The sequence below is a fragment of the Temnothorax americanus genome, unplaced genomic scaffold (assembly GCF_048541705.1).
Source record: "Temnothorax americanus isolate GAGA-0224 unplaced genomic scaffold, ASM4854170v1 Scaffold37, whole genome shotgun sequence".
Lineage (NCBI taxonomy): Eukaryota > Metazoa > Arthropoda > Insecta > Hymenoptera > Formicidae > Temnothorax > Temnothorax americanus.
In genome coordinates this window covers 959,098-977,839 of record NW_027509515.1, presented here as the reverse complement: position 1 = coordinate 977,839, position 18,742 = coordinate 959,098, and the positions used below count along the sequence as shown (strand labels likewise).

The following is an 18,742-nucleotide window of genomic DNA, read 5'->3' as shown; positions in this document are numbered from 1 at the left end:
TTGTAATTTTTATGGAAAAGTATTGTAAGCCCTTTGCTCAACTTTCACTCTGAAGGAGCTTTGTTTTTAAAACTTGTTTGCTTTTGTTATTATTTATTAATCTTAATTTTCTGACGAGAAACAGAATTCCTTATGGTGTCAATTTTAAAAAGATAATATGTATCGATTCTTTTTACGGAAGTATTTTTGAGGAAAAAGAAAGTACGGAGAAAACGTTTTAACTTTACTTGAAATCGAAGTTATATCTGACGGCGGTGACGACTATACGACGTGTAATGCAAATTACTGCTTGACTAAAACTGACTCATTCTCCTTTTCGCAGAAAATGCACAACTACCAGCTTAGCGAGTCCAACCATCTCAGAGTGTCGTTCTCCAAGAGCAACATCTAACAAGAATCGCCACCGCACGAGCAGCAGTGGTACCAGCCGTACACCCTAGTCCCCCTTTGGTCACCCGCTTCGGTCTACGATTGATGGTCCCGTAGCTGGATCCGCTCAGGTGCTTGTCCGTTCCTGCGAGAATCGCTACGCTGCTGTCAATCGGCTGCACTGCACGCGTGACCCATGCGGGACTACGTCGCGCACTCGGACTTTGAAGCGGCAGCACAAGCGGACTAGGAGCTACCTCGTCCGAGCGAGCTTAGGATGCTTTCGAGGCCTTGCCCTTGTTGTTGGGACGTCTATACATACGGCACGCACCTATTTCCGCATCCGGTTGATTCTGACGATTCGAGGGTCGCTAGGGTGTTTCGAGATGTACCAGGGCTGCAAGCGCTCAAGTTAGATGATGAAGAGGCAAATTCGCGACGGCCTTCTCGAAGGTAGTTTCCGGTGCTGGCTTTCGAGCGTATTAACGCGACAATTTCATAATTTTTAATGTGAGGAATTTAGAAACAGACGACGATCACGGGGAGAGAAAGAGAGAGAGAGTGAGAATGAGAGTGAGAGAAAGATAATAACGCGACAAATCGATCATTCTTGTGAAATCCAGGACCGTCGCAGGGAAAGAAAAACATAAAGAGAGAAAGTGAGAAAGAGAGAGAGAGAGATTATATGCAAATGAGACGAAGAGCCTAGCAGCCGGGCTATAGAGAAACCACGCGTAAAAGAGGAAAGAGAGATTAAGATTAGACGGGAGCGAGGAAATAGCGCAGTGTGGCGAACAGTCCTCGACTCTTGTACAGAGTTAAGGCTAGGGAAGATAAGATATATTATTATACATGTAAAATTCATGATCGCGCGGCCCGGACCGCTACAGTGATTACGGTTAAGGATTTTTCAAAGTTACGTGGACACAAGGGCGACCATCTTGCGATAAGCGCGCGCGACGGCGTCCGTATATCACACTTCGGAAAGTAGGTCTTCGTAGGTCGACGTGTTCGTTCGACGAGCGAACGGACTCGAGGGGGGAGCCAAGTGGAGATAAATGGACCGCGAGGTCCATCCCGACGATCGTCGTACGTTCACGGGCGACGGCGGCGACCGACAGCCGTGAACCAGCAGCGTTTCCCAACAGACAATCTTCATTCTTCTGACGACCAAATACATGCGCGACCGAGCGTACTTCTTCGTGGCTTCCGTTCCGTTCGAGGGCGAGACAATATGATCGACGATGCTGATCGATTGAGTACGACGGGAACGGCGTGTTTAATTAACCGGGTATCTAAGTAAGAAAATCGCCAATGTCACGGGACCTTTTGCATGCTTTCACGAGGTACTACTACTTCGCCGACAAACCGATCGCCCTCGCCTTGATTTTTACGTCACGGAATTGGCAGCGGCCGAAATCGCAGCGGTGGTGGCCCCAAAATCGACCTTCAAAATTCTTTCCGTATCCGTTACTTATCCGCGATTGGTTGATCCGTTCGTAAGGCGGAAGCGAAGCAATTATCAAAGTCGTTTGTTGCGTGCTGAGAGCTAATTCTAATTGGGCTACGCTACTCTGAACGTACTCAGGCCCGCTCGACCTACGTTTATGCTTCTTCGCGGGGTGAATTTCTCGCTCTCGAAGAGTACCTGCAGTATTCTCGACTATCCGGCGAAGTCGAACGCTTCTTAGGAGGGGTCGAGCGGCGCCTGAACGCTCGATGGCTGAGGCGAGGTCCTTCGCTCCGAGGCCCACGCGGCGCGTTTTGCACGCGTCATCGTACGGTCGTCGCAGATGGCATTTTTATAATTTATACGTTTCAGTTTGGAAATAAGTATTATATTGCACCCGCACACGTATCCGCGTCTTTACGAGACCGTACAATTATGCAGTTATACGTACACGGACACGAGACACACATACACACAATTATGCATGCGCCGCGCGTGAAGATAAATGTTTCAACCGCCGTCTGATTTATAATACACACATACAACAGAAACACAAATACACACAGACGTATAGATACAACTGAATGCGCGCAGATTTCTTAGTTAGAATAGATGCTTAGGCATGTGTTAGGATCTTAATCGTATAGTAAGCGACTAGATAAGTAATTGACTAGGAGAGGAAGGAGTGAACTGTTGAACATATCGCTAATTAAAAAGTTTGCAACGTGCGGGGCGCGCGCAGAATGTTTGTACCGATTTTGGCGGTGATCGACGTGACACACTCGGGACACCTCGAAGATGGCTCGCGCCGATGGATGATATCCGTGTGTGAAAAGAGAAGAGTTATATCCTATCTCTGTGCCAACGATAGGTCCATCGTTTGACGAGCCTCGTTTTACCCCATCGAGAGTTCCTGATATCAAAGCATTCCTTCAGTAGTCGACGATTTTGAGGATGCCCCGTCAATACAAGCAAACATTTCGAGAAAAGTATCAAACATTAGTACTTGAGGTGGCCATCATCCGATGAACCCATTTGCAATGTTGAGTCCTTGTTATTGTAGATGCATAAATACGTGGATATGAAAGCAAAGTAATAAGCCAGAATCGTATTTACGGGGATTTAGTAGAAGCATGATGTAGCGTGACGTGATGATAAAGCGCAAGATGTAGAAATCGATTGGGACGGTTTTCGAGGCGTCTGGGGTGACCTCGTCGAGAAGCGCGAGGCGGAATTTTAATCGGGCGCTGCATTGAGGATGATCGATCTCTCATTTTTATCAAGAGTGAGAATCCTGAAGTCCTTAAGCGATGAAACGTGCCGCGCGCGCACCGGCGAAGCCCACGGATTTCTGTCTAATCGACGTTCTGTTGGAGTCAATTAAATTTTACTGATATAACATAACTGATCGTAGAGAGAAGTAGGAAGATGAATAGCGCGTGTTGGAAGGACTGTTATGCGAAGGCGTAACTGAGGCGAGCGAGAGGGAGAGAGAGAAAGGGAGAGAGTAATTGCGCGAGTGCGAGAGAAATAGAGAGAGATGGAGTGAACGAGTTGTATTCACGCGAGTGTAGTGTCGCGCGACTCTGGACGGATGAACTACGTAGAGGGGGTGGGAAGAGGAGTTTCTCCATGTCGAGAACCGCGCAGCGATCGTACAAGGCGGGGAAAGTGACGAAACTGTGAAAAAAAATATATAAAACAAAGCGAATGCCGGCTCGGGCATGATGTGCTGTTTGTGCCAAAGTAGGCTAGCAGTTAATATTCTAGAATGGGATTTCTTGGTGATCAGTGGGATATCCCTGTTTGATCGTGCGGACGCCGATCGCCGGGGGTTCTCCCCCTCGCATGGTCATAACGTGGGACCCCCCCTGATCGGCGGTCTCGCTTTGATCGAATACTGACCAATCAGCTAGTTGTTTAGAGACGTAGCGAGTAGCCGGCATGAGCGAAGGGGCCAGTCTTTGCATCTATGATCTGTGTCTTTCGGACCTCTGATACTACATTATTTACTTCGACTGCATTTATACATTCTTAACCGGGCACACACGTTCCGAGCACCCGGACTGCAACGTCTGTCACACGAGAGGCAAATCACGAAACCTACACACATATACACACTTGCGCTTACACTCATACATATATATCCATTAATAATACACCTCCGCGATCGCCCACGGATGTATATACATACAGCGCGCGTTACAGCTTTTATTTGGCCGAATGAAATAGATTCTTCTCGTTTTTAGGTAGCTCGCTTAGTTCGCTTTGTTGTATTGATCTAGGAATTCAAGAGGCGCTTCTCGCTCTTACGCGGATCCTACTTTGCCCGTTCCGTTTGCCAGGATCGTTTTTCGTGCGGCACCTTTAAAGCGTCTTGTACACAGCCCGCGCGCTGACACGCGTTTACACGTTCGTATCTCCTTGATTCTTATCGCATATCGCGGAACCTAGCGTGAGAGTGCCACGAGGATGGAAAAAAAAGGAGGAAGAGACTGTGCGGGAGCTTCCGTACAATTCTTACTTCCGGCACGAATATCGTCTAAGCGTACCTGAACAGCTCGCACAGGGAGTGTTACTCGATTTCCCGAGCTACATATATATATATATATATATATATATATATATATATATATTTCGACTTATACATACATACATATATATATATATATATATATATACACAAACATACACAAATATACGTGTATCTTTTTCGCGAATCGCAACGCCGAGCACCCACCGTCGTTCACGCCAGATCGCTAATTACATTTTGTCGCTTGCCGGCCGTTTCTTAGCACATTCCTGCCGACGCGTACGGCACGCGTCCGCACACCACCCATCCACACGGAACACACAACACACGTGACGATCCACGTAAGCGCACGCACCCAGCGTTTCATCCTCTTTCTTCATTTTTCTTTCTCTCTCGTTTTCGGAATGTCTTCTCGCGACGTAAACCCCGAACGTTTCTTTCCCCTTCCCGTCTTTTTTTTTTCTTTCGACATTTACACCACGCTAATGGTGACAATCAGCTCCTCTGCTCGCAAAAAGAGGAATTCGGCGCGAGGTTCCTTCCGAAGCGTTATCGCCAAAGTAACTCGTTTCGCGAGCGGCGCGAGCCGCTTCTTTCCGTGATGGACTATTATTATTAGTAGAATACGTCGTACCGGAAACGGGGCAGCCATAATACGGAGCTATAGATATCTACAGGGTGCCCGACGTTAAATCGCACACTTATTCGGTTTATTCTGTCGCCGTACGACACGTTAGATCGGCCTTCCTCCTTTCCGCTCGGACGGTCCTCGCGTGATAAAGAAAAGAAGAAAAAAAGAGATGAAGAAGAAAAGAGAGGAGGCACCCTGTAGACGGATAGATCGACTATATCACTAGCTGGGTTGAGGGGGGCCGAGGTGAGGGTTGGAGTAGCCAGCACTCGCTATATGGTGTCGTAGAACTTATTCAGACTCCGAAATTTCCCCACACTCGTCGCGCGAGGAATCGGCCGGTATAGTTCAGCGGAGGGGTTTGCTTTCATCCCTCCCTCGCGACTAGTAGGCGCTACCCTTTCGTCCAGGAGAACGCGAGAACATCCGGCAGCGAGTGGTATATCGTAATCAAAGAAAAAAAGATCTCCAGCAAAGATGTTTAAGCAGGCGTTAACGATTTCATTATCCTGACGCGATGTCTGTTTCTTGTTAGGGTGTAAAATTCCGCATATCGATGATCGCACGGTTTGTTGATCCCAAGGGAAGAGCCACGAGACACGGGGGGGGGGGGAATCGACGGCGCGGCGACGTCGGTGAGACGTTGCACTCGGACCAAAGGAAATTCGGGGTCTGATAGAGAGCCACGTTAGTAAACGAAGCTTAGCCTACACACAGAAGGTATAACACTGAACTATAATATGTACGCGAGCATACAAGCAGACATACACCCACACAGATGCATACACACACACACACACACACGTACATTCACACACGGACTTATATCTATTATATATTTGATATATCGCATTGTAACAGGTGTGTCCAAAATGCGCGGCGGCTGCACATCCCGATAATCTATATTTTATTAATAAGGGATAAGTCTATATATAGGGTTACTAACGTGTTACGGATTATCATAAATTAGAGAGAGATTCATCTATATAAATATATATATATATTGTATAATGCGCGGCGGAACTCTCAAGTACATGGAAACGGCAAAGACGGAGGAGGACACGCGTACACACGCACATACACACGTAAATACAATATGCAACGTTAACGTGATCGAATAGAGGCGTGAGGTATAAAAATATATATGTATATGATGAGTTTAAAATGATTATATCTGTACTATCTTAGAGATACATCGTTGAGAAAATTATCAGGATACGATCTGCTTGCCTAACCGGGGCCTTAGGCGTTGTTTATACCGAGAAAGGAACAGATCCAAGAAAGCGTCATCGCTGCCGACGGCGTCCCCGTTTTCTCGCGTCAAGTTTTTTTTTCGTGTATTAGAGTTAGGACGTCGCGATAGTGCACAAAAACCTTGCCACGTTTCTCACAATTGCGAGTTATTGGCAGTCCATCACGACTCGCAAGTGATTCCTTCTTCTTAATATCGAGAGAACAGTTTGAATTTTATGGTAACGGGCGGTCAGCAGCAAGAAAATACGACTTGACGACATACACACGACATACACAAAACACATACACTCACACGGAAAAACACAGCTCGAAAAATTAAAATAAATATAACATTAGTTTATCGCGAAAAAGGGGAGAAGCATTTAAAAGACACACAGGGTCTCCAAAGTGCGGACCGTAACAAAGAGGTCTTCGGGATAGAACGTCGACAGTAAGAGAGCGGATCGAGTAACCGATAGGAAAGGTTGAGATAGCGATCGGTTCCAAATTACACGCTATAATATTAAAATAATCACAATTGGATAATACAAAGACTCCACAAAGACTCGGAGAACTTGTGAAGATCATATACTTTTACATCAAAACGCCAACAATTAATATTATTCTTTAGATAAAGTTAAAACCTTAAATTCGGCTCTTTCAAATTGCGTTTGTCACATCGATTGTTATCTCGATCCTTTGGGCGCGGATGGACGGAGGAGAATCCGAAACGCGAGGTTTCTTCTTCTGCGTAAATAACGTCTCGACATGCATAGGTCGCTGGGATACGCGGATTATTCGTTGGTGTGCCTGTTGACTGAGTGATTCCGCGATTTTCTTGCCTGGCTCTTACTTTCGAGGGTCACGCCAGTTTAGATTTCGACGACGGAGGCGAGACGGTAGGACCGCGAACGAACGAACGATCAATCAACCTGTCAATCAATTTTACCTTCGTTCGCGGAGAAGGAAGCGGTTCGACCGGTCCTTACGTCTCGTAGTCCTACAGTGGGTTTCTTACTTTAAGGGGGGAATAGCAAAGAGAGGCCTCGATGACGGAGCCGCTATCAAATATTTCGAGTAGTACCGAGACTGTATCGCTCTATCGCTGTCGCCATGCCGATATAACCAGGTATACCGTAAGAGAAGAGGAACGCGAACGTAGAGATAAACGTACAATTCAATGGAGCCTAATTTTTGAGGTGATAAAGAGAGAGAAGTAGCGAGATTGAGGGGATCGTTTAGAGCCTCTCGTGACGAGACGACACCTTCGTAGTCGGAAATGTAGGGTATCTGTTTGTTTCTTCTCGATTAGCGGCACGTACAAAGGACGGCTGAATTACGTAAAAAAGAAAAACCGCTGTACGTTGTAAGTCAACGAGAGTTGTAGAAATTAACTAAGCAGTAGTCGTTAAGGCGATGAGAAGCGAGTCGCTTAAGGGAGAAGAGAGGAGGAGAGAGAAAGGCGCGATGTGTAACGAGGAATGTTTAGCGAAGTTAAAAAAAAAAAAAAAACGTTAGTAGCGTCTTAGTCGTGTAGTAGCTCCTTTCTAATTAAGCCTCCAGACTTAAGTAATGTGTATAGTTAAATGACAATCACTCGACTCTCTGTATCGACAATTTGACGAAGGAAATCTCGAAAAAGCCGTGATAAGCTGCCTACGCACCGAACCCCCTTTCTTCGTGTTCCCTTCTTTTTCTCGGTCCCCTCACATCCCCCTATCATCCCCGCCCCCCACAACAAGGCTTTCCCCCATCATACTCTCCGATCGTGGACTTTCCTTCTTCGAGAGAATTTCACCGAGCTGGCGGACAACTAGGCGCGCGAATTCGCAATCTAACACAAGCCAGAAAACTGTAAATAAAAGAAGAGAAAAAGGAAGATATAGAGATAAAAATACGTTGATTCGTTTCTCTCCGGCTCGCGTCGTTATCGCGACTTATTTATCCGACGATGTTCTAGATTTGTAACTAGATCGATGTTTCTCTCGCAAGACGATTGTTGGAAGGACAGTTTTATGTCTTCGCGACATTTCGTGGCCGATAAATATATCTTTAACGGATTGTCTTTTAACGATATGTTAGCTGCATTGTTGAGTCTCCTATTAGTTGGCGCATTAATGAGAAATTTTATAAAAATTGTTCGCGAATGAATATTGAAAATGGAATATATTTCGTTCGATAAATTTATAGAGCTTAGAGTAACATCTTTAACGTTTCTCATCCTTTTCAGTAATTTCATGAAAAATCTCAGGTTGTACATATATCACTTCTTCGCTCCAAGCCTTTCCGAGCAATCTTGCCAGCTATGTTTCGCCTGTTTGCAAAAAAAAAACTTCCAAGCCTATCGTGACAAGTGTGTCAACTCCGCCTTTTAGCTCTCGAATTTTCCAAAATTCCGTGCCCAGGAAGATCCTTGGTTTTCTGCGTGTATACCTTCCTTCTTTCCCTCGTCTCACAGTCGCCGTTTGCCGATCTGATCGACAGCTGATGGCAATCCCGCACGTTGCTATCGATAAAAAAAATAGGAAAGAAAAGGAGATCTTTCAGTCCTTGAAAGATATTTCTCCGTTATTGCGGAAAACAATATTTGCTACGCGTGAGCACGGCTGATAAAATCTGGAAACGTGCGGGATCGCGTCAGCAGTAGGTCGATCGTCGGCGAGGCGCGCTCTAAAATCTGATAAATCTTCGAAAAAAAAAAAAAAAGATATATATGTGAGAGAGAAAACCAATCATGGGCCAGGAATTGCGTTGCAAGTCACAATCAGCTCGTCTCCGGCAAAACAGACAATTTTCTTTCGACGAGAACCATTGTCAGAGCGGGCGTTTTACGGTTAAGCTCTTTCTTAGTAAGTTCGATTAGGGATTAGTCTATCGGTAGGAAGGCGGAGATTGCGAGTGATTATTTTTTTTTATATTTTTTTTTTATTCGTTGCGCTCTGCACCGCGGTGCACGAATTGCGATGGAAGCGCGCGGCAGGAGAAAAAGAAGAAAGTAAGAGAAACAAAAATTCAGGGAACACACAGTTGTAATGGGGAGAAAAGAGAGAAGGAGAGGAGTAAAAGGGAGGAGAGACTCTTTTTTCGGATCGTCGAAGAAAACGATCGACGAGACCGATCTTTTTATTGTCCGGTCAGCATTTACGCGAGACGCGCGCACATCCACACGTTCGCATTTATCATACATACACACATGCATGAGAATATATATATATATATATTATTATATACAATATATATTATTAAAACACAAAGATATATATACTTTTTGACACGCGTGAAACACATACGATTGACGATCTTCCACGTGCCTTTTTTTTGGCGCGACACGCTCACCACGGAAACCAAAACACATTGTACAGTGTACGCCGACGCGATATTGTTAACATTATCGCCCACGACCTTTTTATAGCTCGACTCTTGGACTCCAGGGTTGCGTTCCAAAATTCACTCTGGGTAACTAAAATTTATCACGTACACTATAGCATTTTAGTTAACTAGAGTGAATTTTGGAACGCAGCCCAGCCCTCTTTTACGAAAAAAAAAAGTATTTTTTGTTCTTGATTTTCCACCTCGACAGATCTGGAGGCGCTTTTACCGTTCGATCTCAAAACAGATCGTTCGTTGGAGCGTCGTTTTGTTCCATTGGCTGCGTTCCCAAGTTTTGTACCGTATAAATTTTTCTCTCTTCTTAATTTAACTTCGTCCTTGAAACATCTCGAGAGATGCCTGTTTTCCTATTCTATTCGTATTTATAATTTCTTGTCGCGTTATTTGTTTCATTAGCCCAAAAGAGGTGTGTGTATTTAGACGAGCGTAACTTTTCTGTGAATTAGAGATAACGTTTCACGAATCTCACTTGCGCGAAAAAATAAGTTCCTTTACGTTTATGTGTATGCTCGTTCGTGAAATTACCTCAGGAAATATTTAAGGGAATATTATGTACATATCACAAGAGTGCGAGAAGTTTCGATTGTACAATTTGCATACCTTCCAGGTCTGTCCGCGTTTTTAGCGTCTTACGAGTATTCCCGTTCCACCACTTTGACATTATCGGTATTATCATCGTTCACTACTTCTTCCCGCTGAAGCTATCGTATTTTTTTTTGCGTTTTATCCTTGCGCTTCTTTTACTTTTAATCTTATTTTTATACTTTTTAATCGTCGCCGGTTGCTATTATCATCGCCACTGCGATCCTTACTATTATTAGCGCTAATTAATATTAATTATTTACTCTTATTATAATTATTTTATTCTTATCTTTAATAAATCCTCCTTTTTTTTATCTTAGCATTAACGACGCGCTTAATTTTACGTGCCGAGATAGAGAGAGAGAGAGAGAGGGAGACTGCTCTTCTCTGCTAGAAAACGCACTTCTTAGTTCGTAGTACTTATATTTTTATAATTATCTTAATTAATTTCTCCGGACTATCCCTCTTTGATAATCGTACTACTGTTCACTCTTACTCTTATCTGTCACTTACTGCTACTCTATTACTCTACTCTATTACTCTACTATTGCTACTCTCATCACTGTTCACTATTAGTCACTATTAGTCATATTTTGTTATCACTCTTACTTTTTCCGCTTCAACTTTTCTCTCTCCGTCAGAAAAATTCACGACGATTCTCATTGCTAGTTAATTTGCGATAACTGTAGCATCAGTAACTTTTAAAATTAAAAAAAAAAAAAAGAGGAGAAAGATGGGGCACGTCTTATCTTCTTACGATAATCGAGTTTAATGGCAATGCGGATCGTTATCACACTCTATTCAGCATCTATCATAACTATACTATATCTTTTCTGTCTCTCTACTTTTCTCTCTCTCTTCATCATCTATATTACTTCTATCTCTCTTAATCTTTCTTACATACTCTCTCTCTCTATACATATATTATTATTATATATACATATAAATCGTATGTGCTTTATACTATACTTCTATTCTTATCATTATCTATATTACTCTACTATTGTATTACTCTACTATACTATGAGTGCTACTGTTGCCGCTCCGACCAATGTTTGCTCTTACTTGTAACCGTCAATGCGTTTACGGCTCGTAAGTAACTGTATGTCCTTGCCTGTTCTTTATTTTATCTCGTTTTTAACAAACAAAAAAAAACAATTACTTTTAATCGAAATTTCCACTTATCCTTTTCCCCTTTTCCTCTCCTTGCATCTACTTGGTGTTGCGAATCTCTATACCGTTTTTTTTCTCTGTCACACTGTATCCCTCTCGACACATTTATTTCTTCCACTGACCACCCCTTCCTCTGATATCACCGAGTGTCGAAGCGAGAATAAAAAGACTTCGCGAGCGAGCGGGACGAAAGTACATATACATATAATTAATCTTCGATTTGTCAAGAAAACGATTGAAACAAGAAAAAAAATAAACCTACCCATTTTTTTGTGTTTTTTTTTTCGGTATATCTCCGGCCGCCTGATCGCCCCTTCTCCCTGAATCATTTTTCCATTACGCGCGAACCTCGGGGGCGACCTAAAGAGCGCTTCGTGCGATCTTACTTATTCCCCGAAAAAGAACGATTTATTTTTTATCCCTGAGGGATAAATTATATGTATGTATTATACATATAAATAAATATACACACATATTGATAAACTCCTTATGTCGCTTCTCACGCGCGATCCTTAGACTTCCCGCTCATATGACCCGCTCTACTTTATCTTGTTTTTCTTTTTACTTCTGCCTTTTTTTTAATTAAGAGAAACCGCGTCGATGTGGATCAAAACGGAGTGAATCGCAAATTTCACATTCGACGCTCGTGATCCACACGCGCGCGGTGACCCTTACGGTCTACACAGGAAGAAAGGGTGATTGCGCGAACTTGGTGTTTCGTATCTTTCAACGCGTCTGAAAAAACTGCATTGCCGGAAAAGAAAAAAAACACGAGAGAAGCGCATAATTAATAATCGTTAATTAATCACAATTGTTCGATCTCTTGATGATTTTTGCACAATCTTACATCGAAGTGGAATGCGAAGTAAAGAAATTTTTATATCAAACTGTCTCTAGATTATTTGACGAAGATTGAAGACATCGAAGTCGTCATATATTTAGATTTGTTGACCTCTTTTGCGCGCAATTTCAGTAATTAAAGCACACGTATTTTCCATCTCGCTAAGAATTATTGTTCTTAGTTATGCGCTTCTGTTGAGAAATTGCCCGCGACGTTGTGTTAGAAGCGGGCAGAACATCCACGACGCGACGGAAGATCGAGAAACCGGAGTTCCGCCGTTCGGGAGTGAGGGAGGAAGATTTTCTTGCGCACAAGCTCGCCCAAAACAATCATTAGGAATTGTGCCTAGATGTTTAAAACACTGTATTCTATGGGATCAACGTCATTACCTTTTTAGAATCGAGAAAAGAGTGCGCGAAGTGAAGTGGCGAGAAGGGAGGAGAGAAAGAGAGCGAGAGAGAGGGAGAGAATGAGATGAGAAGTGAAGGGAAGCAAGAGGCGTCTAATGTGGTATTAGAGAGGAGAAGAGAGAATGGATCGAGCCGCGATCCTTACAGAGTAATTTATATATGCGTTGGCAATGTCTCCGCCGCGACGTCGATCGACCGAGTCGAGATTGCGAGCACGATGATCGTAAGCCGTGCGATTATTTTGCTCCGGTGGCACTGAATTTTTGCCAACAAGTGTATATATCTATATATACACACACACACTTCCGATATGTGTCAGAGATTACTCTCGACGTCCATCCATATTTTTTGGAACGAGTCCTGTTACGTCGGGGCGTATCGCTCTTTATCTTTAATATATTGAAAATTGATGAGATATATTTAAAATCCTAATTAATAATTATTAATTAGAATAAATGGCTTTGAACGACGAGAATCGTTATCAGGCCAAAAGAATCGAACGAATATTAAAATTCTTGCTCGGCAAACGAGAGGATTGATCGTTCAACGCGTTGTTGGAAAATATTTGATGTAAATACTTGTATTTTTTTTTTTTTTTTTTTTATTGAACAAGATGCAAAGATGCATATATCTCGTTGGGGGAAGATTATATTTTGCGCGAGAGCACCGGGGGAACCGCACGAGCTATTGAATGGACGTCGCGTTTATCTCTGACGAGCTTGACCACTACCGTACTAACGTTTTTGTATTGTCAACATGCTGCATAACTAAGTCTAGTGGCACTCTATATAATTTTCGTATTCCATATATCATGTTCTACTTGTACCTCTAGCGTTCCGTATATCTATGTAGCTCTACATCTGCTGTATACTATATATATACATGCTATATATATACACACTCTTATCTCAATGTATAGAATATGTACTATAACCCTGTCCCTTTTTCTAAGACTCACGACTCCAATAAATGCGCTCTTTTTTTCCCTCTACGTAGCTCGTTACGTGAGGGGAGATACCTCACACGTTGCTGTGATACTTGCAATCGTGATACCTTTCATTCCGCAGCAATAATATCTGTACTAGTACTAGAGCTTCAATTTTCCTTGAAATCCCGTTTGATGATTCTTTTAATTTCTTTTTTCTTTTTCTTTCTTTTTTCTTTGTTTAATTGACCGACATTTCCTTTTCTCGGGACATCGAGATTCGATTGTTCGGTGTAATTAATTCCGGAGGGAATCTTCTCAAGAGAGATTTAATTTTTATTTAATTCAATGGAATTGAATATTAATTTTCCAGATCTCCGTTTCAGTTCCTCTTTTTCCCCAGTGACTTTTCTTCCAGCTCGAACTGATCGTCGAACTATCGCTATGCTACTGCCTGTCGTCGTCTTCCCCTTCGCCATCTACTTCGAACGGCCTACTATTACTACTACTACTACTACTACTACTACTATTACTATTACTACTATTCTACTACTGTTACTATATAATTCTACTATACTATTACCGCTATTACTAGAAACTTTGATCTTTCCGGCACGTGGACACTCGCTAAGACGTTACTATGTCGTTATTGGCTCGATAATATAGTATCGCTACGCATGAAAATAGATATGATAATCAAATTGTCTTGTTAATTAAACAAAAATAATTAATAACACGTACGACCTTCTGCAGTTTGATATTTTATTATATTAATAGATATATTCCTCTTTTCAATTTTGAGAAATATCTTTAAAATATCGACGCAGAATGGAAGATAATTCAACGCGTAGCGACGTCGAATCAAAAACGACATGTGACCCGTGTCGCTACAGTTTTCGATCTTCGAAATCTCTCTCCTGCATGATGCTGTTATCTGTGCATCATTGTGTGCTACACGAGACACATGTTCGCAAACACACCACGACACCCTCACGAGCAGCAAGATATGTACACGTAAAAAGAAAAACCGCATATCTCACGTGTATGTTTCCAAAGTCCGGCGCAACACCTCTCCGGTTTACTATTTATAAATCACCCTAATTCATGATGTTTGTAAGTAAATGGAGCTTGCCGATTTCGTCGGGACGAAACGGACTCGGCGAACGGTCTCAATAACTGATTAATCGCCTGCCGAAATCCATCGTAGGTATGGTAACGCCTCGCGAAGGCTCCGTGTAGCTAGGTAGACAAATGGATATTCAGATTATGCGCTTTACGAGGGGGAGCTAACGAGGACAAACATGTTTGCGACGCGGAAGACAAACTCGGTCCTCCGATCGCCGAGAAATTCGCGATAAGGTCCGAGCTCCGTCTTCCAGAGCGGAGTCGTAGTCGGCATACTCGTGTTAAGATTCACGCTGATAAGACATAGACCGGCGCATACAATTTAGATAAATTACTTTATAACAAATAGCGCGATCGCGCGAGGTAAACGTAATATGTGTATAAAGTCCCTATTAAGTATTTCTCAGCGTTCCCGAGATTAATATTATAGAGAAGGAGAAACAACGGCGGACGCTGACGATTACGATTAGTCGAAAGTTAACGTAGCGTAAATGTAGGTAAGCTGCTATTTTTTTTTTTTTTAATTTAGTAAGAAAATCGGAGGTCTCGTTCTCTTTCGAGAGAAGCGATGCGTCTCGATTTCAATCTCGTCCGATTGCAGCGTATCGATAAATTTATTTCTGAGTTAAATAGAGAAGTAAATTTATTAAATTCCAGGAAAGAAAAAAATATTAAATTGTAAAAATTTTTACTATCTTCTCTCCACTGTAATACTTCATAACATAAATAAATAATAAATCATGAAAAAAAGTTAAGCATTATATATATCGTGGAATGAAAGTAGATAATAATAAGTATACATTACTTTATGTTTATTAATATTAATAGAGTAAAAGTTTTCAAGAAACTAATACTTAACAATTTACGAGAATAATATGTAAACTCTGATGATAAATTGAACCTGGGAACGAAAAAATAACTGTAAATTTTATTCCTGAAGGAATATTGGTGAATTTAGCGATACGCTGCAAATAATTTTGCACGATGAGAAATTGCAAAATATTTTTTCATTTGTTTATAGACATAGATTATAGAAACTTTACAAAATACTCTTATGACGAATCGTTTATTGAGAACGAAGATGAGACAAATCAAATTTAATGGTTTTTTCCATTGTGTTTTTATATTTTGTGATGACTTATAATTCTTTTTAAGAAAAAAATCCATATTTTATAAATAGTTTTATAGATTAATCTAGAAATCGAGTTTACATTTAGCGTAACAATATTAATAATTGGGAAAATCAAATATTAATTATTTTATTAAATTAAATTGCGTCTATAAGTAATTAATAATCTATTAATATGACCATGTGAATATGCGATGTATAATATTGCATTTATAGGACCAGTTAATATTTGTGTCGCGTTTTTAATATTTAATAATTTTGTCTATTTTTTAAACATTTTTGCTATTCTTCTTCTACTATCAAAATATTACTATCAGTATTTATTAGAGATTTACTGCAGACATACTCACAAGTCACTATCAGTCGCATGGAATAGTATTAAAGAAGCACTTTGCTTTATTCGCAAGGATCTAATAATATTTCTCGAAAGTTATAAATACAACGAGAACAACAAAAATACTTCCAACAGTACCTCGTTGAGTATCGACGAGAACAATGACGCGATTGTAGCATCCAAATATCTAATTATTGCCGTTATCTGTTGCATCGTTGATATTGTTTCTCTAAAATCGATTTTGTGTAAAGTTTCCAACTTCTCTTAGCTTGCCGATTCTTTTTGTACATCAAGCTTATTGTGCTGGCAAGAAAATGAGCCGCGTATATTTTTTTTTTTATGCAGTACATAACAATTCGCTCTCTAACGACTTTTATCCAGCGAGGATATATTGTGCGAATAACGAGGTGTTTTAGCGAAAATTAAAGAAAGTACTGTTCGGAACAGAGTGTGAGAAGGAATGAGAGAGAGAGAGAGAGCTCTTCGATGTCTGATTATAAGTTTTCTAGAAACGAGTACGAAGTCAATTGTGCATAATTAACGTGCGTGAAAAGAAAACGTGCCCACCTTTGACCGTAGTCAATCGAAATCGTCGATACACGATTATAATTAAGTCAGGACGAGATCATCCGAGCTAATTACATTCACGCGGTGTGAAAACCCGAGTACTCACACACGTACATACACGTACAATCTCTCCCCCCCCCAAAAAAAAACGGACGCGTACAGATTATACTCGTATACGTATTTACGTGAAGAAGAGAAGAAGATTAATAATAGTGAACTATATATAGAGAGAGCATTAAGTAATAAATTTTATCGTGTCGCCAAGTAAGTCGGCAGTAGTTTCGGGAGGCGTAGCACAAAAGAGAAGTATAATAATACAAAAAAAAAGAAAGGGAAGGCGCGAGAGAGACTTATGGATATTCGACGGGCCGTGTCGTCGCATATTTTCCATCCGAAGAGTCGCGAGACTACCCTCGAGACCAAGTATCTCGGATTAAACAATCAAATTGCCACGTTTTTACAAAGACAAAGCGTCGCACGCGTACGCAGGATTCACCGAAGGTGCAGTTTTCGCGGGAAAAAAATCGGTTGCGCGCTCGGACGATTCCTCTCGTTTTCCTCTCGCGTCGGCGGCGACGATTTCGATCGCGCGACGTGTAATCCCCGCACACGCACACGTCGGTCCGATCGAGTTCAATTTTTTCGTTGATGTTTAAAGCATACCACCCGGCCACACGCGCGCGCGAATTAAAAAGAGACGCTGCGATCGAGAGAAAGCGAACGAGACGCAGGCGGACGTGGCGCATCCGACATTCTCGGGAGGGATGAAACCTGCGCCGCGTAAACTGTCTTTTTTATATTTTTAACGGCACTCTTAAACGCTGAAAAATAGACGAAAGATGAAGATTTATTGCAAACAATTCTTTATTCGATTCCAATCGAAATTAACGAAGGAGCTTTTCTTCATCTTTTTGAAATTATCCATTCGCGAAATTTCTTTTGCGCGGCGACGCCGCACAAAATGAAAGGGTGGATCTTCACCGTCGCGAAAGTTAGGTACCAAGAAGTTTTCAATAGAAAGAAAAAAAAATGATCGATGTGGATTGAGACGATCGGGTGTGAGAATTGTTTTTAATTAGAGAAATTGTGTACTCTCGTTTCCATATATTGCTCACGTAACGTTAAGTAAATATTTCATCTTTTACAAGAGGTATTCCGATTGTTGCCGCGCACGGTGCGTATATGATCGAATGTTCGTGTGTACAGTAGTTCATGCCTGTATAAATTCTATATAATCCTGTTTTCTCGGGTAATAATTTGCTCGCGTTGAGACGTGAAATCGCGCGCTGTGAGAGTTTCCTGGGGGGAAAACTGCGCGGGTCGATAAGAATCGGCTCTTCAGGGTATTTCTCGAACGACTTATTTTGACCGCGAATTTCACTGACCCGTGCAGCTTCCGCACAGGTTTATCGAATATTTGACGGAGGTATCGCGGCGAGCACAGCGGCGTCCACATCAGAGGTACAAACGCGTATCCGCCAAATATAAACGAGTACTTCGAGATGTATCTTCTAATTTAAATGAACATATAAAAAAAATATTCAAAACGTTCCGCGCAATGTTTAGCCGTATATATACGTTGCGTATATCGCGCGCTGCAATTATCCGTCACTGGTAGCAGCATAGCAAATATATATTGAGGCAGCATATATCGGGTAGAGGGCGAGAAGAATAGGGAGAAAAACCGTGCGGGTCAATGGACAGCAAATGAGAAAGAAGAGGATCGGAGGGTGTCGATCATCCGAGCTTCGAAGTCAATGCATTTGACGTCTAGAACAAGTGTGTTATATATAAATATGAACATTATAAATACGTATTATAAAATTTAGATTTATATATATATATAAAAATATATATGTAAAAGAGAACGTTATGTATAGAGAAATGGGTACCGGCGAGGCGTGGAGAGGCACAGATATCAATCACGTCGTTATAACTCTTCCTTCGCACAAAAAAAGTCGCTATTAATATAATTTTATTGTGTCATTATTACCGAACGATCAAGCAGTATTGGCAGTCCTGTTATTATCGACAAACCCGTCGCTTTCGC

General features: G+C 41.7%; 1 protein-coding gene across 7 annotated transcripts in view; it reads left to right on the top strand.

Moving 5' to 3' along the window:
* The window catches only part of Heph (polypyrimidine tract-binding protein 1 heph), a 459,111-nt gene extending 440,577 nt beyond the window's left edge, over nt 1–18,534 (top strand). For all 7 annotated transcript variants that reach the window (XM_077414716.1, XM_077414712.1, XM_077414715.1 and 4 more), the window contains one exon: nt 323–18,534. In XM_077414716.1, the coding sequence (XP_077270842.1) occupies nt 323–391 (69 nt within the window). In that variant the 3' untranslated portion in view covers nt 392–18,534. The remainder of the gene's footprint in view (nt 1–322) is intronic.
* The last annotated feature ends 208 nt before the right edge of the window (nt 18,535–18,742 follow it).